Source organism: Numenius arquata, chromosome 10, assembly GCF_964106895.1.
Source record: "Numenius arquata chromosome 10, bNumArq3.hap1.1, whole genome shotgun sequence".
NCBI lineage: Eukaryota > Metazoa > Chordata > Aves > Charadriiformes > Scolopacidae > Numenius > Numenius arquata.
In genome coordinates, this window is record NC_133585.1 from 5,200,456 (window position 1) to 5,226,473 (window position 26,018).

Sequence of the window (26,018 nt, forward strand, 5' to 3'; positions counted from 1 at the left end):
TCAAAATTCTGCTTGTCCTTTCCTATAAAACCTTCCTCACAATATCCCTAAAGATCGCAGAAAGGCTCCATTCTTACTGCAAGAGGAAAAAAAAAAAAAAAAAGAAAGGTTCATCTTCAATTTTGCACCACTTGGCTTTTCTGCCTTCTAAACTTAGTCAAACAAGGAGAAAGCCAACTGGTTTGCCACCTTGGGTTTCTTTCAAATCTATACTGAGAATCCACAGCGATGTCGATTTATGTATTACTTTCTCCCTTAACTACAGAAAGCTTCTCCCCAGTATACTTAGGGTCTATGGTAACTGGAAATAAACAATCTGAATCTTTCTCTCCTTTAACTATTCCAGTTTGTTTCTGCTTAGGAAACGAGGAGGTAAAGTGGGAGAAGGTTTGCCAAACTGTACAATCTCGGCTGCTTTGCAGAAGCTGAAAGAGTGCAGAAGACAGCAGTCACCGCAGAGCCAGCAAACCAACCGCCGTCCCCTGCCATTTCTGGCCCTAGGAACGGTACAATTTAGAGCGGTGACATATTAGCTAATACAGATGTAAAATGCCTATCTCTCTCTCCTGCTATTTTTATTTTGGTAGTCTTTGCGGTGCTCATTCATGGGTGAGGGCCTCTGTGCTGACGCCCATAGCTCTTCTAATATTGCCTTTATTAGGGTATAAGATAACGACGAGGAAAGCGGTAATGTCTTCATTGTGAGGCAGTAGGTCTAACACTTCATGAATTACAAACAATACCTCTCTCCTCAGTTACCTTCTACATATACGTACATAAAAACGGAAAGAATGACAAAGTCTCTGTACTTAACAACCTTGATTCCCACTTCTGTCAGTCTGATAACAGGGCAAGTTTCATGTTTCATTAGTAAACTCTCTCATTTCACTGGACCTCAGGAAAAAAAAAATAGGCAGTAAAACATAATTCCATCCAGTTTCAGCACTTTATTTTAAATAATTTAAGAGCACTTGAAAATATTTATGATTGTGCTTTAGAAATGTGTTTATTCTGGTTATTATCAATCTCACTTTGTAGCTCTGGAAGGTGAGGCAATCGCCTAACGCCTGGGCAGGCAACCTCGCTGCAGGGAACGGATGGACAGGACCCGATTTATTCCACTGACAGCTCTGAAACGGCTCTGCACTCCTGGTGGGGAGGAGAGAATCAATGCAGGCTCCAAACCAGATAAAAGCAGAAGCAAACAAGCAACCCCAAACTCTTATTTTAAATTCCCATCTTTAAAAAAACAGTATACTTTACTTTTACCTGTAAGCATACCTACTAGTTAACGTAAAGAGATCCAGTAAGGAAAAAGTGATCCCGATGATTATAAGCGACTGTTTTTCACAAGATCCTGAATTTTACGGGTTTTTTTTGCATCACAAAATAATTGCAGCCTTCACAATTAAAACCAAAAAACTTTCATTAAACAGCAGAAAACTGAAATTTGCTACCACAACCACAGAACAGAAATAATTCAGTAGCACACTAGAATTCTTCAGTATGTAAAAATCAAGGAGTAAAAGATCCCAATATTATACAGAAGAATGCTTTCTAAAATTCGTAATGACATAGTACACAATGGTACACTCTCATTTAGATTATGAGGAAAAAAAAAATCTTAAAACCAGTGAGTAATTGTGCATTTTAACCTAATAAAGATCAGATCTTATCACGTCATCGCACAGTGCAGTTTAGAGCCCATTGGAACACAGTGCACATAGAAAGTCCCAAAAGCACCTCAAATGGAGTCAAAAGCACTTTGAACACAAGGGTTTGGTTTTCACTGAGTTTTGGTCAGGGTTTTTGGGGTGGGGGTTGTTTTTTTTGGGGGGGTGTGGAGTTGTTTCCCCTTTTCCTTATTTTCCAGGATCGGTTCTTTGCTCACCTCCAGAACAGGTCTTTCTTGTCTCTCAGCTTTAGATGGACAGGTGTGACATTTCCTGTAGTTTCATCACCTTAAGTTATCTAAGTCAGATCTCTCCCCATAATTTCAGGTCTTGCCCTTGAGTGATACTGTTCATCACTAACATATTTGTTCCATATACAGGGCTGAAAGCCAGCTGGGCGCAGACCAGGAAAGCCCTGCTGATTCTGCCCCAGGAGTTTTCATGCCACCTTTTCTCCAAGAGCTTCTGGAACTTAATGAGAACTTTAAATATGAAACATTCCAACTTTGTTGTTCTCTTTCAAAAACTTCTTCACCCAAATTTGCAGACAGTGAAAATCCCATTATTCACCACACTGATGATCACCCTCAATGAGTACATTCCAACACAAATGAGGGTATCCCTAACAGCAGCGACATTATGAAAAGACACTGCTAGAAGCTCCATGAACAAGGGAAGTCCCTCCTACTTTACCAGTTTTCAGTAACTAAAATCAAGGAGGCAGAACAACAAAAAACCCCCCAACATATATTAGCTTAAGATAAAACCTGAGCAATTACCAATATTGAATTAGCAGCACTACTAATTCTACACTGATGACCTATTCTTGGCATGTTGGTAAATCCACGAGCCAAGACAGAGAACAGCATGAGCAAGGGATTATTTCAGACAGGAATTATGCCTTCTGGTTACACTGCGTTCCTGTGGTCTATACAAAAAAGAAGGCCATCTCCCTTCGTATCGCCTTCCCTACAGATCTTCAAAGGTTTGGAAAAAGTAGCAGAGACAGCAGAATTAGCAAGTACAAGCGTTCTTTCAGAGGAATAAATTGCCAAAGTCCATCTAGCTGCAGCTAGTCCTTCCCCAAGTACTAAGTCAAGATCAACTACAATTACATAGTTGATCTTTCACCAGCTGGCTCTGAGAGGCATCCAAATCAGGAAATTCATTAACCATCCCAGATAATCTACTGTAGGGACTTCACTTGGCTTATTACCATTCAGAAGGATTTTTTCCTAGTTTTGTAATTGGAAGCTTCATGTCCTTTCTATTTCAGGTCTGGGCTTCTGACATACATCAGAACAAAGGCTTGCAGAGTCGGTGCTCTCCCAAAATAATCTCCCCCAGTTTGGGAAGCATGAGGAATCAACATAAACTTTCTAAAGCATCAAAGGAAAACAAACCTGAGGTTTGAGACCAGGAATCTTTATCATACAACTATTAAGTTGTATGATAGTTGTTTATTAAGTTGTTTATTTAAGTTAAAAGCTGTCTTTTCTATTTCAAAATGCTAACGTTCACATGCATGATCATAAATCCAGTTGTTCTTCATTTGGTTAGAGAATAAAAGATAGTAATTATTCTTTGAGGCAATTCATGGGATTGACATTTTAGAGTTCCGAAATATCTGTGAATCCCTCCATAACTTGAAAGATCTGCTCCAAATTATCTCTAACAGTGTTTGGAATCCATTTTCTCCCTAGGAAAAAAAAAGTACTCAATTTATTTGGTGTAAATTGACATCTCTAATGTGCGTGTAACCATACTGATGAAAAAAACCCCAGACTTGATATGCATGCACATATGAGTTTTTAATCAAGCATGCAGAAGCAGGCTGGCCTAAGAATAAATTGATGGCTGAAGAAAACAGGCAACAGCTACTTAATCAGATCAGTGTCCATGCACTGTAAATCTGAGTTCTGTCCTCGGCAGCTTTCTGAGAACTACTTAGTCTCTTCCAGCATTGTACAGATGTTCCTTCTGGATGGGGATATTGCTGCAGCACTAGAGGTGTGGTATTTCTTTCAAAGAATCAAACAATGTAAAGAAATTCAAATCACAGAGCGTCCACATCAACTAGGTGACAATTTATTAGCTGCTTGATCAAGATCAAAAGAGGCAGTCATTATTTGGAAGCTTCAATTACCAGTTTATTAACTCAGGAAACCGTACTTAATGCTAGTTTGTTTGTCAGGCAGTTAACTGCAAGTGCCAACTGGAAAAGAAAAAGTTTAAACAATAGAACTTATTATTTTATATATTTTTACTACTGTTTTACCCTGAAATACTCTCCTGATTTGGAAAAAAAGCACAAAACAAGTGGATGAAATCTTTGCAACCAATCTATTACTGTCTCAATCATATAATGAACTTCTCATAAAAAAATCCCTCCATCTCAACCAAGTGGGTAATCAGAACCACGAAACTATACTCATTCCATTTCTTTAAAGCCTCTTTAAAGCCTATTGTTCTCAATTTTCACCTTAGAAAACAACATCATTTCTACAGAGAAAATTCACATTCTTCCTGCTTTTGTTGCACATGACTGAATTACAGAAAAGACCAGCCCTACTGGAATTTATCAATCAATAGAGCATTCTTCCTCGCAAACTACAAAAAACACTCTGTCCTATATCCTGGCACTATGGAGCTCCCAGTACAATCCCTGGAAGGAGAACAAACTCTCTGTGGCATGCTCAGTACAGTGGACGGATTTCCCCCTTCCTGCCCTCTTCCAGCTGTGATAAACAAACACCAAAGCAAAGTCATGCTCTAGAAAAAGGAAAATAAAACAGAACACAGTAGACTTCAACATTAATAATAAATCAAAAAGCTGTTCCAGTGTTAGGGCAGGCAAACCACATAGCGGTAAGGACAGCTTGTGTACTGAAAAAAACCCACTTAAATAATGCCACATCTTAAGGAACTGTTTGGGATTCCAGCACAGAGTTTTGCAGCTCGCCCTTGCCTTTTTATAGCCATTGATGCAAGGTTCCTTCAAAATAACCAATGAATGTATGTCTGGAATGATTTCATGGTTCACGTTGTAGCCACATGAACACTGCCAGGTAGCACAGCAAGTTTTAAAATCACTTCCAAGAATTTGTGAAATGGATGTCTTCAATGTGGTATAAAAATAAAATGGGATTTGATATCAGGTATGACATCACTGTCCTGTGATCCTTCATTTTATAAAAAATAATTGAAAGTTATAAATAATATTTATAGAGCTAGCGGAGCATTTACAGTAAATACTGTGCATGACATCAGAATCCCTAGAAACAGTTGCAGCAAGCCAAAAAAGTGTGGAAAAACATACAACTTCTTCAGTGTTATTCAAAGGCTAAATTTAGCTTCGTGAAGACTATCTTCCTCCAAAGTCAGTGGGAAGAGAACGTCGCCTTTAGAGCAACGGTTCCAAGTAGGGGCAGAGCACGAACCCTCCCTGCAAAACACAGGAGGTACCGGGAACCCGGAGTGGAGGGGGGGACACAATGTAGATGCTTCCCCCCAAGTATTGCTCCTTTCCCAGGCCAGGCTGGAGTCTGAACATGCTTTGGAGAAGCATAAACATGTCTTGCCTCCTCCTTGCTCGGTCTGGACAGGTATTTCGGGCAGATCCACCTGACAGCATGCAAAGCTAATTACCTCTCCCCAGACCCTAATGGGAGATTTTCGAATGGTCTAGAGCTCCAAATTCTCGGGTTCCCACTGGATCCAGCCATATCTTCTCCCTCATCTTAGCAAAGCCTAAGGCAAGATTCAAGAGAAAGAGGATGTCAAAGACCTGGAGGCTCAGCTGCCATTCCCTTGGCAGGACAACATTAAAGGCTTCCAGAGCAGACGGAAGGGCTGGGAAAGAGATGAGCAGGGAAGGGAAGGGATGATCCTGCTGCCCTGGGACACAAAACATGCTCTTGGTGATGTATTAGGTACATATTAAGCCCATCAACCCATTCGTCATATACAAGTTTACACACAGTATGTGCCAGACAGCCAGACTTTTACAAGAGGAACAAAAAGAGCACTTTGAGAACACTGATCCAGAGGGCAGCAGAGAACAAGTAAATACCTTAAACAGTCTTTTTTTTCCCCCTCTACTGCCTGAAATTTCTCAAGACGAATGTGATCATCTCCACAGTTTGGGGCTATCCCTTTTGCACGCCTTTATCATTTAGTATCTCTACCTTTTCAGTTGCACGTAAGCAAAACAGCCTGTGTTTCTGATGCTTGGGTTTTTCAGGGGGATGAGGGGAGGTTTGCATCCCCAAGTTCACTTAGCATGAAGTGACACCCTTTATTACTCACCTTTACAATATTATTTGACTTGATAACAACATAAAAATGGGGGAAATTTTCAAATATTTATGTACACACATTGACATATTACACAAGTTAATAAAGGTGAAAACTTGTCATGATATCACCCAGAGAAAAACATAAAATTTTGAGTTGCTTTATCAACATAAGGGAACCAGGAGTAAAACAGTTCTACAAATTTTAACAAATTTATATGTATTTTTTTTTTCTTGCATAGTTTCACAATAAATGTCTGTAAACTTTCTGAAGGTTCTGGAATAGGCTTGGGTAGAACACACTGAAATTTCCCATGAAGTACAGACTGTAGACAGAGAACACATTAACATTTTGGTTTGGTTTAAAGCCAGTTGGAACTCATTTACTTTGTCAAGTATTGGTTACTACTCATATTCAGAAATACTTGTCCAGATAACTCTTTACTTGTTTACTCATTTCTTCTGAGTTTTTTATTGCACATTGAGTTTTGTGAGCTATAGGAATCCTGCACACAAGCAGATGCAAGTTTGCTAAAATCTTCAAAAGTACCCGAGGATTTGGTGCAACACCATAGCTTTGTTGGAAACTAAGGGTTGTAACACCTTCTGGCTAAGCACGGCATCGGTAAGAACTTCAGATAGCAAATAAAGCCAAAACAAAAATCCTTGCAGATATCTGGGAGCAAGAAGAGAGAGCAGCAATTTTTTTAAAAGGCTGCTTAATTTTAAAAAATAAGCATATGGCTGCAGGCACACAATTTGTGAATTTTGTCACTCTACCTGTCACTTCCAAGTTTATAATAGCATACTGCACATTTCAGCGAGACATCAAAAGCAAGGATTTTATCAACAAAACTAAACACTCTTCAGCCCAATGTCTGCTTTTAATACATATATTCCAGAGATCCTGTCATCTTCCAGCCTTACTGTAGTGCTTTCCCCTCTCACACTGGTACTGCTAATCCAGACGCATCTTGGTCCAGAGTTCCAGTTCCAAAAGGTTCATCCTCTCCTTTTTCCTATAACACCTTCTCTTCTCCTCCTCCTTCAGTACTCTCATTCAGAAAAAGACGTAACTATTCTCTTTATACTAAAGCCTCTCAGCTCTGCCTCAGACTCTGGTCTACTTTCATTCAAGTGGCAGAACCTGCCTGATTCTCCTGGTATTTCCTTGCCATATCTTGCTGTTAGGTTAAACCCCAGAACAGCAAGAGCTTACATTTCACAATAATCTCCTGAGTCCTCTTCTTTCTGTCCTCATCTCAGCTGCCAAAGAATGCCAACAAACACTTGGCAATACTCGAGGGCGCGATCCAAGAATTAGCTTCAAATTATTTATCCCACTGAACTTAGTGAACTCAAACCAGATCACGCCTAAGTCTTGCCGCTTCCCTATAAGGAAGGGAATATATTTAAATACGCCATCTTTTCTTTGTCTGGATAGCTCTGTTTCTCACTTTGGATGTGCTATCTTGCTCCTAACCCACTGTTATATCCTCTTCTGATGATACTGCTGTAAATTCCGTCCTGTCTCGTCATTTGAGACAAATTTCCCTTCAGAAGGAAATGACTTATCTTCTTTCACGCCTCAATAGCCTCCTCTTTGCTGTTCTTTTGCAACGGAAAACCCCTCAACAACAGTCCAAAAAAATCACCAGATAACTCATTTCAAGCCTGTAAAGTCACTTAGCAGTAGCAAGCAACTACTATACTACAAACACTGCCTGTGAACTTCAGATGATTTTAATTTAAACCTTGCACTCTTTATTTTGCCATACTTCTAAGACATGCTGTCATTTTCATTACTGCACACAGAATTCGTGACACAGTAAATTCTCCCACAATGACTTTAAATATTTAGTTAGATTTTACAACCTATTTGTGATCAAAGAAGACGTCCCAATCTCAGAAAAAAATTCACTGCTCGGGAAGACTGAAGCTGGGATTTTCATCGTGGTTGCAACACAACCATTTCTCCCACAAGGTTAGAGGGAGCCGTGGGTTTGAAGTAGCAAAACTTAGAACGGAGGGCACAAAAAACCAGAAGTGCTGAAAATTAATGGGTAGAGACAAATGGAGATGTAAGATTGCACAATTTACTGAAGTACGTAACTGTACTCAGAATCAGAGCTGGCATCTAGATCTGACTGTTCAGGCAGCATCTGTGACAGTTATTGTATCTGCATCTACAGACAGAATTGATGTTTTTTTTAAAACACAGACCACAAAGAGCTGAGCCATATAATGCAGACATCAATATTTACAGTAGGAAATACCTTTTAGTCTTATATAATGAACCCTTTTGAACAGAAAAGCTTAAAGCTAGGCGGCCTTCTCCATCGTAACATTTCGAGTAGCTCTGAAGGAAAGGTAACTTCTGATGATCGCACTAACTGTACAGAGTATGATATTTATAAAACAAATGATAAATTAGAAAAAACCAAAGCAAACTGATGTTTTACTGAACTAATCTTTCAAGCAGCATAGAGGCCCACAATGATCCGCACTCCACTGACAAGAGTCCTTGTATCTGAAACTTTACCCACAGTACTTTCACAATTTATTGGCTTGAACATATTTTAAAACCAGTACTATCTTGGGCCAGATTTACCTTTGATCTGACAAATTTACAGATGCAAGTTTGATGACACATATTAATCAAATATCGGAAATATCTCTGTTCATTTTTTTTTTAAATTGGTTTTAATTTATTTTCAACTTTTACCTTAAGAGCACAGAAGATGCAAGAATCGCCCATACATTTGTGCGTTGTGATTTGCCGGAAACTGCGGCGAAAAATGTCCAGGTGCCAGAGAACCTGAAACACAAAACCAGACACAGCCAACTTTATGAATATATAAAATAAAATACTGCATAAAGCTCTGGCTAAAATCACACACGCTAAATAATCCCAGAAGTACACTAGGGTCAATGAACATCACTTTTAAAATGGGATGCCACTTCTCTAGCTGCAAGGCGACATTTTCATCTTTCTTCCTCAGCTGTAGCATTTATATACATTAGTTTACAGTAGGACATCCCTCAATTTCTTGCCGTGTGCTTTTAGATTAAAAAAACTTGCTTCTTTGTCCGCATGACAGTAACCTCTGAGCCAGCCTCCTTGTTCTGAGCAGGAAGCCCAAACACTGGAAAAACGGAGCACCAACAGCACATACATTAACAAGTTCTTGCAAGTCAAAATGATGAACTACTAGAAGCCATTATGCCCAATATTATCATTAGTGAGCGGATTTACGTGCCATGACTGCTGGCAGATTCTTAACTCTAACCTGTGTGGGCAGTTATACTTTTCTCTCAGGACAGGTATGGTGGTAATACCAGGCCTGTGACCAGGGATGGTCACAGCACATAAAAGGATGCTTTTCTATGTTCCGATAGCAACAGCCAGAGGCAAAACTTGTGTAATGCCACCAAGTATTATTCTTCAGTTTTGCCACTAAATCTGTGCAATCTTGGGCTTCTTTAACTTCATATCTGTAAAACAGCAACAATACCAATCTCCGAGGTGTTTCACAGCCAGATCTTTGTATATAAATGGGGTTGGTGCTGCCTATTTCAGCTTCAACTAACAATAACTGGACTTTCTTGTAAGCCTTGGAGCCACCAGCCTTTCAGGAGGTAGAAGCTTGCACTGAAAGAAGCCCTGACCTAAATCACGTCCTGCCAGGTTCCGGACGGAGCAGCAGGGTCCAGGCTGGCATCTGACTGGCTAAAGGCTTCGTTAGCATACACGGAGGGACCAAACTTCTTATTTCCAATTAATCTATCCAGAGCAACTCTGAAAAATGTTGTGCTGGTTTCAAGAAGTGTTTCCAGATGAAACAAGCTGTTAACTAAACCATAGCGTAACAAATGTTACCTAAAATTATATTTAAAATCACATTTATTGAATATGTAATCTGTAAAATTTCCCAAAATTCATGGCTATGTTTATACTCAAACTCTCCCTATACTTAAAGGGCTGGGAGGCACCATAAGCCTTAGAACCATCTGATTACACACAACATTCCTGACCAACTACTGCAGACTTCACAAAAGGACAAAAAAATAACACATTTGGGAACGAGTCCAATTCTTCAATGTAATTGCCTTGGAGTTTATCTTGAATGTTTATAGAAATACTTAATAGTAAGGAGCAACAAACATTCAAAAGCCTCTCAGACTAACACTCAACATTAAAAAATTAAGATTAAAAAACTCCAAAAGTATATATTTTATGAAATTATTACCATTTTTTTTTCTTAAATTCAGCTTTTACTGTCAATATTTTTGGTATCCTATCTATCTTGAGCTTTAGAAGAAAACGGTTTATGTAGAAGACTAAAGATCAGGTGGTAGGCTTTCATTTTCATACGGCATGCAGCTCATATGAGGCTCTACTTAATTCTGACCTAGGTTCAGTAACTCAGTATTAGGAGGCAGACAGTGATTACACCTTACAATTTAACAAAAGCAATTAATACAGTACATCACTGGAAACCCCACTTTTCTTATAATAACTTCCCTTTGTACCCAAGTCCTGTATTTCATGGCATATTAAACCCATTCAGGGTCACTGGTGTTTCTATTTGTATTATTTGCATAATATCTTGAAGCCTGACGGTAGTTGAGAACCTAATTGTGCCCATGGGAGAAAAAAAAAGCCAGCCCAACAAAAACAGTGACACAGTCTGTGCTACACAGACAAGTCATATGAAGGGAAGGAAAGGGTGGAGAAAGGGTTTCAAACCCTGCAGCCAGGACTGAATCTCAAATGTCAGATGTTCAAAACATCTAAATGGTGACAACACCAGTATAGCAGCCGTACCACTCCACTAAATTTTGACATGGGAAAAGGTTTTTCTTCAAAATCAAAAAGGTAAAGACTCAATCATCTAAATTAAGCTACAAATCAGCAGTTAGAAAGAAAACCGGACGACATAAGGATCTTGTATAGGTATTATCAACCCTTGAACTTGACTAGTTCAACAAAAAGGTTAAATTTACTTTGAAGGAGTAGACATACAGCAAGCTATGCCATATTCTATTATTTTAAAAGATACTTTCTACATATATTGTCGTATTTGGTTGACATATTACAATTTGACACAAACAAGAGACTCAAGTACACTAAGTGATGACTATGTGAATGCTGTTGATTCCACCAGGAAAACCTGAAAATTAAAAAAAGTTGTTTTATAACTCAACTAATCTACATTTCCAAACATAGCTTTATTCTATCTCAGCCCACAAACAATTAAGTAGCCAAGTCTGGCTATATTTGTTGCACAGTCAAGCCTAAAAAAATATTGCAATAGAGGACAAATACAGAAACATTTTTTTTATTACGTGCTCTTACCTGTAGTGCACTATTCAGGAAGCAACTGTTCTGTCCCGGTTCATTGCTGAGACCTTTACTGGGTGCTATTGAGGTTGTATTTCGTGGAGTAAACATGCCCTGTACATTCCCTCGACCCACAGAAAAGTAGTTTCTTTTCCAAGACATCTTCTCGTTTTAGCTGTAGAATATGCAGGTTTGGGCTGGCCGAGTATTCGACTTGATCAGACCCTTCCTTTCTTTCACCAAAATTCAAAACTGGAACAACATCCAATCTTCTTTAAATTATAGTTTAAACGGAATTTATCCTTTAACAGGACACAAGCAGTTTGCTTCTTTTAAATCCAGCCCAGGATGCTATTCTTCATTTGATGTTTATGTATGCAAAAACGTCTTTTACGAGCAGCCACATACAAAGTTTGCAAAGGGAAGGAATCCATGGTCAGGCAAGTTCATCTGTTATTCTGCTTCTCCCTTTTCCAAACAGGCAGTGACTTCAGGGAACAAGTGGCAAATTAAGCAGGTCCCAGAATTGAGAGAAGAAAAACAACAGCTACCTCCCACACCCCAAAAAACCCAGCTTCTCTAATCCTTCTATAATCCTCCCGCAGAAGATAGGAAAAATCCAAATAATAAGGGAGCAGAGAAACCAAACCCAAAATAAAACCTTGGCAGCTTTCTTTGCGTTACATCTGTCTTGGGTGATGAAAGAGACATCGTCCTCACAGGGGAAAAAAAAGGAACTCCAGGACTTGAGAACGAAGAGGTTTAAAGCAGCAAAAAGTCTCCAATACAGTTCTTCTAATTCCGTGTGTGATCTTTAGAAGTTCCTTCTCCTGATCTGCCTTTTGCAATCGGAATGCCCGGCCGTGCCAGAAAGCTTGAGAGAGAAAAATAATCAAAGGCTTGCGTCATTTAATTACTCTCTTGGTTTTGTGGTGTTCTGCCAAGACCAGTGTTGCCTCACCTCCCACAATACACTCAATCTTCTGAGACAAAGCAAAAAAATATAAACCTTCCTCCACCCAAAAAATAAAATAACATGTAAAAGAACAGAGAATTCCAAGAAAAAGTATGTAAGAGCAAAAGGGCTGGAGCATGTTGGAAGCATTAAAGAAGGAAGTTAGATTAAAAAAATAAAACCCAACATTCATGTGAACTCCATGGCAGTTTTCATAGGTAACCTTTAGAATCCTGAAGTGTTAAATTTCCTTAATCATTCAAACAGTAGTACGAGGATTTGTGATTCTGTGAGTATACGCTAGCACCTTGTCCACCCTGGAACTGGGATTTTGCACTGAACCTGGAAGGTTGAGAAGACAAAGGCACAGGGTTCTCCCCTGACTCAGCAGCCACGGTTCTCTCCAGAACAACAGTCTCCAAATGTTCTTAATTAGAAACTATGTGTATGTCTATAAAAAGTTACTTAAATTTAAGTACCCAGGATATACAGTATCTTCCAAAAGACATTAATGCTTCTGCTGAAGAAGCCGGAAGAATCATTCAATAGAAGCTGCTCTTCCCACCACAAGTTCACTTTTGCCCTCATCTCACAGGAAATGTAGAAAATAATTTGATCTGAGAAATTCCTAGAAACAGGAACCACAAGATTCATGGCAAAACATTTTTTTAAGCTCTTGCAAGCGTAGTCCTCCTATATTTACTTTACGGACAGTCACATAATATTTTCCAGGGACATTCCCAATGACATTTAGGGTTATCCCACTTTCTATACACACAGTAACACCTGAATGCACCTATTATGGCTGCTAGAAGCAAGATGACTATTCCACGTGTTCTGAAGCAGCAATTGCAGCATGAAGTCACTATGGAATAGACGCACAAAACAGACGTTTGTGCATCAGCAAAAATTAACTGAGAGAATAATTCCTTACAAAGATATCCTAGGTATCTGTGAAGGCACGTTTTTCACCTTCCGCACAACATCTGCAGATGGGTAACAGCAGCCTAACCCATTCCCTTTCCAGTAATACTCTGTTTGTACTCCTACTAAACTCATTCTACAAATATTAATGAAGTCTCAGCGTTGCTGTAAGGCAGGCAAATATCTACATACAGACGAATATTCTTCTTGGCTTCTGGTGTGCCATGCAAAATTTTCAGCTGTGCTCGCAAGGCTGCAGACACAGAGCATCGCCGTGCCCGTCGCGCAGCATTCCTGAGCGCTGAACGTATCCAGGACTCATTTCAAAGTCAGTTCAGCCTCATCCCCCTTTTCTTTGCTCAATCCCTTAATGAACTGTGAGGTAACTTGGTTTCAGGCAACAATTTAAGGATCCCTGTAAACCACCACCACTTGCAATAGGTGCAGGGACGGAGCCGAACGCTGCGTGGAATGAGCCGAGGCTCTGGGTTCACCCACAAAAAGCCCTGAGCCAAGCACTCCGTCTTCTCCTTTCCACAGCACCTATGAAAAGATGGAAAATACAAGCCAAAACATGCCCAAGATGCCCAGCTGTGAGCAGCACCTATTTCACGGGCTTAAAGTTCAAATCAGGATTCTGCTCTCAAAGAGGGCTATAAAACTTTAAATACTTTTTGAGCCAAGCTGTCTCAGTTATGACAAAGCAAATACATTTTTTTCCATTGATTTTATTGTCTTGGAACCAGAACTAGATTAGAGGCTTTCTAGTTTGCCTGTCATTGCAGCAGAACTATTGCAAGCTGGCTGGGACTCCGGCATTAACTGGGGAAGCTTAATACCTGCACTGCATTTGCACAAGCTTCCCAGGACTGACTCCTTACCAGGCGTTCGTTTTGCTCCTCGGGCTACGTGGGCCTCTGCAGAGCTAAGAACAAGCAGAAAACACTTAAGCTGGTAACCACCCAGTTGTGACACAAGCAGAGCTCTGGAGATAACCGGCAGCTTCGCGCTTTGCCAACCTCTAAAAACCTACCAACGTTATTCAACAGCTACAAAATGGAATCCTAATTAATCTGAAATACATATAGGACGGTATTGGTATGGATTATTTACAGATCCACTTAGCTTCTGCTCTACCATAAAAAGGGTCACAAAAAGCAAGCAGGAAAAAGTGAATTTTTGTAAAAACCAACCGCCATTACTAAAATATCCTGGTTTGTTTCCATCGCCGCTGACGATTCGTCAGCGGAAAAAAGCTAACCCTCCCATACTTTACAACACCCAACATACAATTGCTAAGAAAACAGCAGGGACCTGGAAGGGAAGGGGAAGGCTATCGCTGACTTCAGCAGATGTCGGTGTTCCCCAAGCAGGCTCCTTCCCCCAGGTACGGTGTGAGCTTGTGACCAGTCCTAACCACAGAACTAAAGAAAAAACAAAATTTACCTTCCAAAATGAAATCATGGTAACACTTTGATGATATTTGCCACAAGCTTCAGAGAATTATATAGCTAAATAATAAGAAAACACTTTCATATAGTGTTTCCGATTAAAGAAGTTCTTGAGAAAGTCTGCTCCCCTATTAAGAACACATAAAAGCCAGCTTTTTAATAGTACAAAATAGTACAAAAGCCCCTACAACGGAATTGCCAATGGAGCTTCCCAGCTTCCTGGAGTATTTTAATGTTAAGTGGCAACAACTGCAGCTCTACACAACTCTTGTATTAAAAAACAAAACCAAAAAAGCAAACACACACAGAACAAAAAACAATGAAAAAATGACCAAAACCCCACAAAACCACTCCAGATAAAAAAATGTAAAAGCTGTAGCTACTGTATGTCCCAGTGGCATCGTAGCACGACTCCAGAAAACTGAGTCAGAAGTAAAAGAAATGTATTATAGGACCTGAGAAAACTATTCTTATAGAAAAGAGATCGGATTCTCATTGCTGGAAATTTTACTAATACAGAAATATGACCAAAAGTGGAAGAGTGCCAGATGCAAAAGCATAAATGATGCTCTTGGTTCATTACTCAAAACATTAACTTAGGGACACAATGAACTGAGGCAGAAAGCCTAAAACCTTTTAAGGTACTTGAATTTTGCTTATCATATTAAGAACACTATTCACCAGAATAAGGTACAAAATTAATCTAGCCAGAGTGATTGAAAAAGCCAACTACATCCCTGAAAAGTTACACAGCCTTACAGTAATGTTATATCAATGTTATAAAAGTATATAAAGAGTATATAATAAAAAAAGGAAACCAAACATTCTAGATATTCCCTTGAATTCATGCTGTTTGGCAACAGCTTTTTTGGGGAAGGAGTGGGGGCTCCCAGCCACAGAGACAAGCCCAACAGACAAGAGAAAGGCACGGGGAACCACTGCCATCGCATCTCCAGCAATGCAACCCCAGAGCAAAGCTGGCCATGGTTCAGCACCTGATTCTGGCCTGGAGAAACCCGACGTCTGTCCTCGGGACAGCAGAGCACAGCACTCTACAAGACACATACCACAGAAGAGCTCAAGTCCCTGTTCATTCTCATGTTCACTTGATAAATCAATCACATAGAAAGGTAACATCTCAAGCCGCATCCTTCATTCTCTGGTGAGGTCCCAATATCACCGTTCATTTTAAGGGGGAAAAAAAAAATAAAATAATTCTAACACTGCTCTCTTACTGCAGTCTCATGTGTCTCTAAACATTTTAGGCTATTGCTCGATGAACCATTCCAGGCACATGGCTGAATTAAAACAACCCATTTAGGAAAGGAGATGCTTCCATTTAGAACTAGGTATGGCTGAAACCACCAATTAAGTATTTATCACACAGTTAAGTAAGAGCAGAGGACCAGAATTTATTTTTCATTACTTCTATTTCTGAAGAAACTTTCAAAACACAGAATAAAGTAAATGCTTCAATGTGTGAATGTGCGTGTGTTTTTAAAAAAGAGATCCCCCTCACCCCCAAGATCCTACCACCTTTTGTGGCACTACAGACTGTTGAGAGCAAATTGTCCTTTCACGTGCCACACCACCTCTGAAAGCCTAAACAGATAAGAAATGGCCTTTAAATCCCTTATTTAAATATTTTTCAGAATAAAAAAAGAAGAAAGAATTGTCCAAGACAATGGATTTTGGTGAATGTTTTCATCCCGATGGCTCCCTACAGGGTTGCTCTTTTGGTGAGGAAGCACAGGAACGATCTCCTTGACTGATCCCATGGCTGTTCTCAGCTAGAAGGAAAAAAAATTTTCACAACTAGAGGCTCGAGAACATACTTTCTCCATGTAGATAAAATGATGGAAGTATTTGTTAATTTCTGCTTGGATTAAGTTATATTTAATTGCAGGGCTATCAATATTAAGACCTTCATTTACCGTTTAGACATGCCAAAGGCTACCCAGCTTTGCAAGTCAGTCTAAATTTAATCTTGAAGGTGATGAAATAAAATAGAGCGACAGAAAAAGTTCCCACTACCAAATAACTAAGAGCAGGGCAGTGACCTTAAAGGTAAATATCCCTGACAGAAGTCAACTGCCACACAAAGAAGGGATGACTTCCTCTCTTGAGGATGTCACCTCTTTTTGAGATTCTTAGCGGGCCAGAAATACTGGACAGATTTCTTTGTGCATCTAAACCATGCAGCGTAACTACAAAAAGGTACAGTTCTTTCCATTCATCTCTATCTCCAAGAATTTTTTGATAGTGCAAATGGGACAATAGAGAGGGAAAGAAAAAAAAAAAAAAAGCTTTCTGCTTTATGCATGCATTTTCTCACTCTTGATTGCTTTGCTGGGAAAAAAAGAATCTATGATGCTTTCGCTGTCAAGCTTACACCCATTTGTCAGTCTTCCTCTTGTAGGAACAATTTAATTACCCGGCTCTGTGCTGCTTGTGCCTACGGGGTGGAACCAGGAACTGACAGCACCTGACAGCACCGCTGATGCCCACGAGAGACTCATACTGGTCTTCCTTATTTTTCTTTCTGCTATTGCACAATTCCTAGCCTGTGAAGTGTTGTAAAGTCATGACAAAGGTATGAGTATCAGCGACCCTGGGCTAACTCTCCAGAACCACATTAGAAAATAGACTCAGAGTTTGCATAAGGTTATGATAAATAGCCTTTCAGATACCAGGGAAATGTTTCCACTTACCTGATGCAAAAGTCATTATCCAAATGTTAGGCTAAAATTTGCTAGTAAAGACCATCAAAATGATGTTGGAGTGAAGATTAAAACCAGAGTTTCCCCCAAATCCACAGATGTACTTCTTTAGAGAGTGAGGGTACAGCAAGCCTGTGTCAAACGCTACAGGTTTCCCCACGCAATGAAGGCCACTTCTGAGAAACCACTTCAGGAAAATGGAAACCAAAAGTGAAACGACCAGACAGAACAGTAAGCAAACTGGGATCACACACATCCTTGACTAAAACTGCAGTAATTTCGGTCACTACCAACCACTAGAAGAAACTGTGGCAGGATACTGAGAGGCCAAATCGTCTCTTGGGCATACGGCTCCCTGAAGTGGCAAAGTTGGCATTTCTGAACCAGTACCCAGCTTGCTGCTTCTACAGTGATAGGAAGGAGAAAACCCAACAATTTTGTTATGAAAAAAAGAATATGTTCTTATACCAACTTTTCAAACCAACAAATAACTCATGAAAAACAAAACCAAACCCACTCTATGTTCCTGTTAACTGCTCAGACCAACAAGGGGCCTGAGGAGACCATGTTCTGCAGAAACACCCCAACGTGAGACTCTGCCATCTGCTGGGGTCAAGTATAGCTTTATATTGCATGAAGATACCATTTACAGCAAGCAGTTCTTCAACTTCTTCTTCATCCAAAATGCTTGTGGGTTTTATAAAACTATAGTGGACTGTCTCTTAAAAGAGTGTAATGAAATCTTGCAAACACTTACCTAATCTGAATCATTTGATTTTAAGCCTGACAGTCAGCCGAATCTATTTAAAGAACATCTCTCACAGTAAAAAAAAAGCAGCAGAAAGCCATTGGCTTCGAACTGCAGAAGGTTCGGTGATGGTAGAGGGCTGGAAATTTATACCTATTCCAGCTCAAGGTGAACCTCTCCCTTCCAACTGAATGCAGGTACTCTTTGCTGTTAGAGTCTTAGCAGTCATTTCTGCAGCCCTTTCTGAAAGAAGGACATCAGCTGATAAACACTTATCTTCTGTGCAAACTTACGACCATGTAGACTTTTGTTCAAAATAGTGGAAAAGTATGTCACTTATCCCATGGAGCTACTGAGAGAGAGTAAGGTAGCCATTTCCAGATTTTCATACAGCAGTTAAAAGGACTCAAAGTATCCGGTTGGCTCTCAAATAGTCAGAAAAGCTATTAAAATCCACCCAGTAAAGAGGTCTAATACCAGATGACAACCATCCAAAGGCAAATTACAATAAAAAATAAATAAAAAAGCCAAACCCACAGCTCTAAATATCTAAAGCCAGCACTACAGCCTTTTCTGATCGAAAATAACTTAACCTGCAAGATGATCTAGAAGTTTCTGGAGGAAAGTACCTCTTCTTTGAAACTGCAATTTGTAAGAGCACAATGTGAGATAATTGAGTAATAAAGGGCTTCTGTTCAAAGACAAACAATGAGAGAGATGAGGTCAGAACTAGAGGCGTAAAGGCCACATTATTTACTTTGTGTGGGGCTTCTTGCCAAAACACACTTCACTCCCCAGATAAAACTTCTACTCGTATCAAAAAGGTGGTATTAATAACCCCTGATGTCACTCGTCACTGGCTTCAGCACATGCGTTTGCTGAGGAGGTTACAGGGAACGGAGGCAGATGAGCCCACAGCTCTGTGTCCTACTTCCCAAATCCTTCAGAAACAGCTGCCCCCCTTGCACAGCCCAAAGGATCCGTCATCTCAACAACTTCTCTCTGACAGTTGAAAAGGGAAGAAATATATATAAAACTAAGTAAGTCTGCCCAGCCTGAAGTAAATTCAAATCATTACAAAACAATTTGCACTCCCTTCAGATTTCCCCATCACAGTTGCCCAGCTCTTTTAAGACTGCTGTATATGATAATAAAAGCTTGCATCTTAACACACCTGGGTTTCCAAAGTGCTTATCCTAAAGTTTTGTATTACTTTCTACATGAAATCTGAGTTTATTCTCCCAAGCCTGTATTTAAAAAACACCCTCCCTACCCCTAGGCTTGGTGCCGGACGTTTCACAAGGAGGAAAGGTGGGGTGAAACCAGCTTCTCATCCCACTCCATAGAGAACTTGCGGAGTTCGGATAAACGGGAAAAACACGGCAGCTTCAAATGTTATGCAAGTGCTCAAAAGCAGTTAAACGCCACCAATCAATCCTGTGTAACACAGAAAAATCACAACAACTAGGAACAGGGCAGCTGTCAACCATATGGTGAAATGGAAGGTTCTGGTTTGATTCTAGCAAACGCTCAGCCAGGCTCCTGCTGCCAGTTATTCCCTTTCCAAATCTTCACCTTAGCTCTCCAAAGAGGAGCTTCAAGATAAATTCAGTATTTGATTCAATCTCCAGATATAAACAAACAATTTCATTGCATAATTCTGTATTTTACAGCCATCAGCTACTGCAACAAGATTTCAAGGCCCTCCTTCCTGTGGCACCTTATTCACAGGAAAATAATCTCATCTCTCTTCCAATAAATCCACTGACCCAAGTTTTCTGGTTTGGTTTACAAATTCCAGCCCAACAATGACTGAAGAGTTCCTAACAGCTTTCAGTAATCAGTAATTTTCAGCAACATACGGCTTAATGACTGACAACTTTCAAAATCCCCCAAGCCTTGCTGCCATTCTCTTCCCGACCTTGCAGACTTTCACTGCTGAACAGAAAAATTCTTCCTCTTCTGTAACAGCTCCCTTGTTATAACTATGAGTTCTCCTGTCAATCTTCACACCCCTTTTCTTCCTTAAAACAGGAGTCAGCAGCAATCAGCTCCCAAATCATACTCTGCTCACATTACAGCACCACAAACCCCTCTGTTTCATTAAACTCTATTTCATTACACCTGGATTTCAGTAACGTTTGAAACAACTGGATGTTTTAATGCACATACGTCCACCTAGAATAAAAGCCACAGGTAAACAAGAAACAGATTTTGCAGGAAAACAAGCAAACAGAAGAACTCGGGCACCACCAGCACTTCAATTTCAAAGGAAAGGCAAGGCAGAGTAAGCAGAAGCAGCAGCACATTAAGAGCAGCAACAGACTTTGACCAAACAGATGGAGAGCCTTCGGGTGGAAAAATAGGTCTTTCCGGTGATGTGTTAAGATTCTCAGAGTCAAAAACTGCAATGCCCTGTTCTCTCCAGGTAGTGCTCAAGGGGAAGGATGACACCCGCGGTAGAAATCCATTTCCTCAACACAGGCACATACAGCACTTTCTGATACCACTGGCTGGTGGAAATCTCCACAGGGGTTGGGCAGACACAATTCCCACCCTTCTCATGATCAACAGCTGGGGCCAGACAATATATTTGATAGTACCGTAAAAGCATTTACTCCCTCCCTCTTTTTTCTTAGCTCAGGATAGTATTTGGTATTAAAATAACAGTTCTAGCTCATTCTCAAACTACTAATTCCCTGTATTTTGTGTTTTATCTATACCGTCATTACCACGTATCGAGATGGCTTATAACACTCATGTTCTCGCCAGAGTAATAACATACCAAGGTGCAAAACTAAAGCAGAACAGAGGAACTCGTGCAAACAAAGCATAGGCTGACAGTAAAGAAAGAGTGAGCAGGAGTTTAAGGTGCCTGTGCTGGGTCCCAATGTTAAATGCTTACACCATTTTTTCCTGCCTTGCTAAAACTGGCAAGCAGGAGCGCTGCTGCACCCCAGAACATGATATAGATGAACACTTCTACATAAAAATATAAACCCATGCACCCAGCATCCACAACATGCTGATTATTCCTCTTTTTTTCAGCAGTCATCTGTGCTGTACAGCTATAAATAACACTTCGGCAGAATCACGAGTATGCACACAAACGCATAAGCACTTAATAATCTCCACTTGGGTTTAAGATCATTACTATTTAGTTTTGGAGGAATAAGCATAACTAACAAGAACAGGGAAACTCATTTTTGCTTCATTTAGCTTTGTAAATAGAAGCATTTTCCCGCAAAAACCACTGAAGACTTTAGAACCCAAGTAGGAAAAACACTGGCACATACCACAAGAAAAAGTTTACTGAATCAAAACATCTTTATCCAACAGCAGTTAATGGCACGTGGGAAGAGTAAAACAAACCTGTTGGGGAAACCATCCCATGATATCACACACCTCAACAACCACCTGGAACACACGAGCAGGGGGAGTAGAACTCAAAGCCTCATTTCTTGTTTTCTATACAACAAGGAGACCAGCAGAAGAAAACATATGATCAACGCATTTAAGGAAATTACGGAGGAGAAGACTCTATGCCAGCTGATGAGGGGTTTGGGTTTTTTTTTTTTTCTCCTTTTCTAAAATAGGAAGTAAATAAACATGACCAAACCTCAAAACTGTACATCCCAAACTAGGACAACAGCCCTGAACTCACAGCTAAACATCAAATTCAAGCAAGGTCACATAACAATTCCTGCAAACACAGGCCAGGAGCCCTTGTACAACAGGATGTGCAGATACCTCCATTACCTGAAATTTTGTTTCCATTGAGAAGCCCCTTACAAACAGACAATTTACTCTGCTTAGATTCGTCTGGTGTAAGACACTCTGAAAAATGTCCTAGAAGAGAACAAAAAAACTCTGGTATGTTTTTATCAAGCAGTTGTAAAAAAATGCCTTCGAATCCAGTTCAACCTATTTCATTGGGTGAAATCTGGAGTAAATGGCTAAAACAGGCAAAAGGTACTTTCTTTGATTTTCCTATGCAGTATATTTGCCAGAAATAAATTTCAGAAACTAAAACATCACAGAATACACATAGTATACACAGATGGAGGTTTCACGGGTGCAAGGCAGATTGTATCCCATAAACAAGCTTTCTGAAATACAGATATTTCCTTTTATGTTAGAACTAAAAGGTGAACCTGTAAGATTTGCATATGAACTTTCAAAACTGTGGCCTCTTTGAATTCTAAGCCTGAATTCAAATTTCTAAGTTATGAAATAAATAGACTGTTTATGTAAGTCTTACCAGATGCTACCATAAGGAACTACTTCCATATTGATTTAAAAAACTTATACAACTCTTTTCTTACAGATTTTAATATCTTAAAATCTTGGGACCTGATGGGAAAAAAAAAAAAAAAAGCTGCTGTTCATTCTATAAAATGCAGAAACAATGATACAATTACCTTGTATCAAAACCAGGCTTATGTTATTGTTTTCATTCAGAAAGGTTATTTCATCTTCACCAGAAAAGTACTGTGAAACTACCAAATGCAAAAGGGATTATTTTGTGTCCTGCTGTGGCCTGGAGAGATCCACAAAGCATGAAAGAGACCCTTGTTAAGTACAAGCAGGCTCTGTCCTAATGGGTCACAGAAGCAGAAGCTGTGCAAATGCAGCATAATACAAGCTGAACAGACCAGTTGGGTGTTGGGGTAAGGAAAAGAAGAATGATGTCAACAGCTTTGATTTATTTTTTCTCTGCCTGGCGATGAAATGACACTACTGAGTGGCACCAGAAGCTCCCTACAAAAACCCCAGGAAGTGCTCCAGAGGAGGTATATACCATGAAAGGAGCTTTTCCATATTATTTGTGGGTTGCTCACTGGCAGAAAAAGAGCATGAAGAGGTAGTTCACAAGAGTTCCTCTCTTCGCAACTGGAAGACGCCTGCTAAATACAAAAGTAAAACAGAATTCTGTGGGTGCCCAGGGAAGTTGTAATACATTTAACTAACTTGTACATGTGGAGAGGAAAACACCCTTAATAAAACTTCTTCTTGTTGTTGTTGTTATTATTTAAAAACATAATGAAAAAGAGCAAGTTTGAGGGTATGTACACATGCCCCTGTACACAAAAGCGAGGCCTGGCCTGACTGCACTGTGAAGCACCCAGCCAACAGAAACCATTAAAGCAGCCACTTTTTTTTTTTTTTTTGGTGTGGGTTTTTTTTTTGTTGTTGTTGTGTTTTTTTGTTGTTGTTGTTTTTGTGTGGGTTTGTGTGTGTTGTGTTTGGTTTGTTTTTTTTTTTTTTTTTTTTTTAATGTGGTTGGACTCTATGATCTCAAAGGTCCCTTCCAACCACTAAGATTCTGTGATTCTGTGATTCTGAGTTTAACACTGAAATAGCAGCAAGAGAAAACAACAGCCTTGCTCAACTTCAGACAATAGGATTTCGGCCTGGACTGTAAATAAAAAGATGCTTACTTCAGAGATTTAGTTTAATTTCTTTCAGCAGAGGTTCAACAGTTTCAGTGCTGCTGTGCGTCTGGGCTGGGCTGAAAACCAGGCAGCTACTTCTGTCACTCTCCCAAATCTGATCCTGCACCGATGGCCGAAACCACTTGTGAAACTAAAGACAACATGAGTCTGGCAGAAACCACATTCCTTCCCCAACAGTGACTCCCAGCAGTGCTGCAAGGGTAAACACAAAGGATTACATACCTTCTGGCTTAGTCCAGACCAGAACACATGAAATTTAGAAAGCACAGCATCCTAAACTGGTATGTTATATTCCATGTACTCAGTTCATCTTCACCCCCACTCCATAGACAGAAATAACCAGCCTAAATTGATGTGTCTTATCCCTTCAGAATCCCTCAGGGAACAGGGCTGGAGCACAGAGAAGCTCTGGGGAAAAGGTCTTCGGCAAGAGATGACTGCAGCTCTTAGGGGTTCTTCTGCTCCATCACACACAGCAGGGAAAGGGGAAGAAACTGCGTCTCAGGATGATATCGTTTAAGTATGTGTTTTGTTTCTGGCTTCTAATTATGTGTGTGATCCGTTAAAAGTGTGGCTGTGCCATGTAGCACCCCTGGGGGCCGGGGTACAGCCCCATCCCACCCTGTCCCCCTTGGGGAGGTACCAAGGGTGTCCAAAGGAGAGGGCTCCGGGGACTGCAGGGTATGGCTGGCCTTAGACATGGCACAACACTTCTGATGGACACTTGGGGCCACTGAGTGACTGGACGGGCTGGGAAGCACACATCGTGGGCAACAGGAAAGTTGCACACAACTTTATTTTGCCTTCCCTAGTTCTTTCGGATTTTCTCTTTTAAAAAGCAAAATTTGTAGTACTTATTTAAATAAAACTGGGCTTTTTCAAACGTTAAAATTCTTTCTGTCTTTTGGGAGTTCACCACAGGAGCAGGGCTAGACACGTCCACCTCAGACCTGTGGAGGACTCCATATTCTGCCATGGCAACCCGCATTAGTCTCCGAGCCTTGCTTCTCCCCACAGCCACCAGTCCAGATTACGCGGCTGCCCCCACACCAGCACCACCTGGAGCTGGTCACTGCTCCAGGCTGGCGTCCCCGAGCACTGTAACCCTGTACAATGAAACTTGCTTTCCCCAGAGTCCCCCAGACAATACTCTGGAGACACAAAGAGCTGCTGAAGGGACATAACTTTTATATTTTACTGAAGAGGGTCCAAGGAAGATTAGCAACTTGGTACAGAAACAGATGGAGATGCAGAACACCAGCAAGGCAATAAAAAAAACAAGCATTGTCCTCTTTAAAAGTCCTCTCCCTCAGAATAACCAGCCTTCAAGGAACAAGCACCTGACATCTGAGAAAGCAACATCTGTAAAAGCTATCCTTATCAAGAAGGGTTACCACACCATGATGGCATTTTCAGTCACGTCGTTACACCACAATAAATGCTTTGTTGAGAAATTAATTACAAAATTTTCCTTCACTACTAGAAGAAAGCATTCAGATGCACTGTTACTATTATTATTATCCATTGCTTAACCAGCATTACAACACATAACACTTCCTTATAACGCACCTGTAAGGGAGACAGGAAAAAATAAGAATATTCTATCCAGATTAAGAGTCTAAGCATCCTTCCTCTGTGATTAAGAAAATAAAATAAATCATACACGTGTGTGTGTATGCGCACATGTGCAGCCAAGTGGCTAACCTGGAAATACCTTCCATTTCTGGTCAATCGGGACTGAAGTCACTCCATTTGAAGCTAAACTGCTCTGAGCTTGAGCCAAGATGTGCAGTATTAAATGCATTTTCTTCACTAGACTAGAAGGAAATTTTTCTGGCTTTTTAGAATTGTCATTTTTTTTCCCCAGTCACCTTAAGTTCTCCAATTCCAATATACTCTGGTGACCCATGTACTCACCAATTAGGATAGCAATAGTAACGCGCATCCTCTTGTCGAATCAAGTACATCAGAAACTTAGAGAAAACTTGTGGAAGTTCATAAATATTAATACATCAGTTAAAAATATTATTATTATGATCCAAAACATCAGAACCTGAAAAGACGCAACTGGAAAATGGATGAAATTACATGGCTGTGACACACTGTTCTTTGGGAATAGTAAGTAATCTTGTCTTGCAGCTTACATCCATGGCAACTCCCAGGAGAAACAGCAACAGATTAACATCACTTGGCTCTTGGTGGAGTTGAAATCTGTGTCGTACTGAAAAACCTTCCTACAAATGCATTTGTTCCAGCTCTCTTCATTTTGCTTCTTGATTACTAGAAAACCTTTTTTTCTTGAATAAAAGCGTATAGATATGTTTATATCTATTCAGAAGGGTAGTATAAGCATATTTTTCTCTAACACATCGCTTTGACTGTATTGTCACGGAATTGTTGGAGTTGGAAGAGACCTCTAGAGATCATCTAGTCCAACTCCCCTGCTAAAGCA

General features: G+C 40.1%; 1 protein-coding gene across 1 annotated transcript in view; it reads right to left on the bottom strand.

Annotated features, from left to right (window-relative positions):
- Nucleotides 1-11,716, bottom strand: part of USP54 (ubiquitin specific peptidase 54) — a 49,576-nt gene extending 37,860 nt beyond the window's left edge. Inside the window, exons 1-2 of the mRNA XM_074154347.1 lie at nucleotides 11,328-11,716; nucleotides 8,694-8,786 (exon numbers count right to left, since the gene is read on the bottom strand). Of these exons, the coding sequence (XP_074010448.1) occupies nucleotides 8,694-8,786; nucleotides 11,328-11,474 (240 nt within the window). The 5' untranslated portion in view covers nucleotides 11,475-11,716. The remainder of the gene's footprint in view (nucleotides 1-8,693; nucleotides 8,787-11,327) is intronic.
- Nucleotides 11,717-26,018: the final 14,302 nt, after the last annotated feature.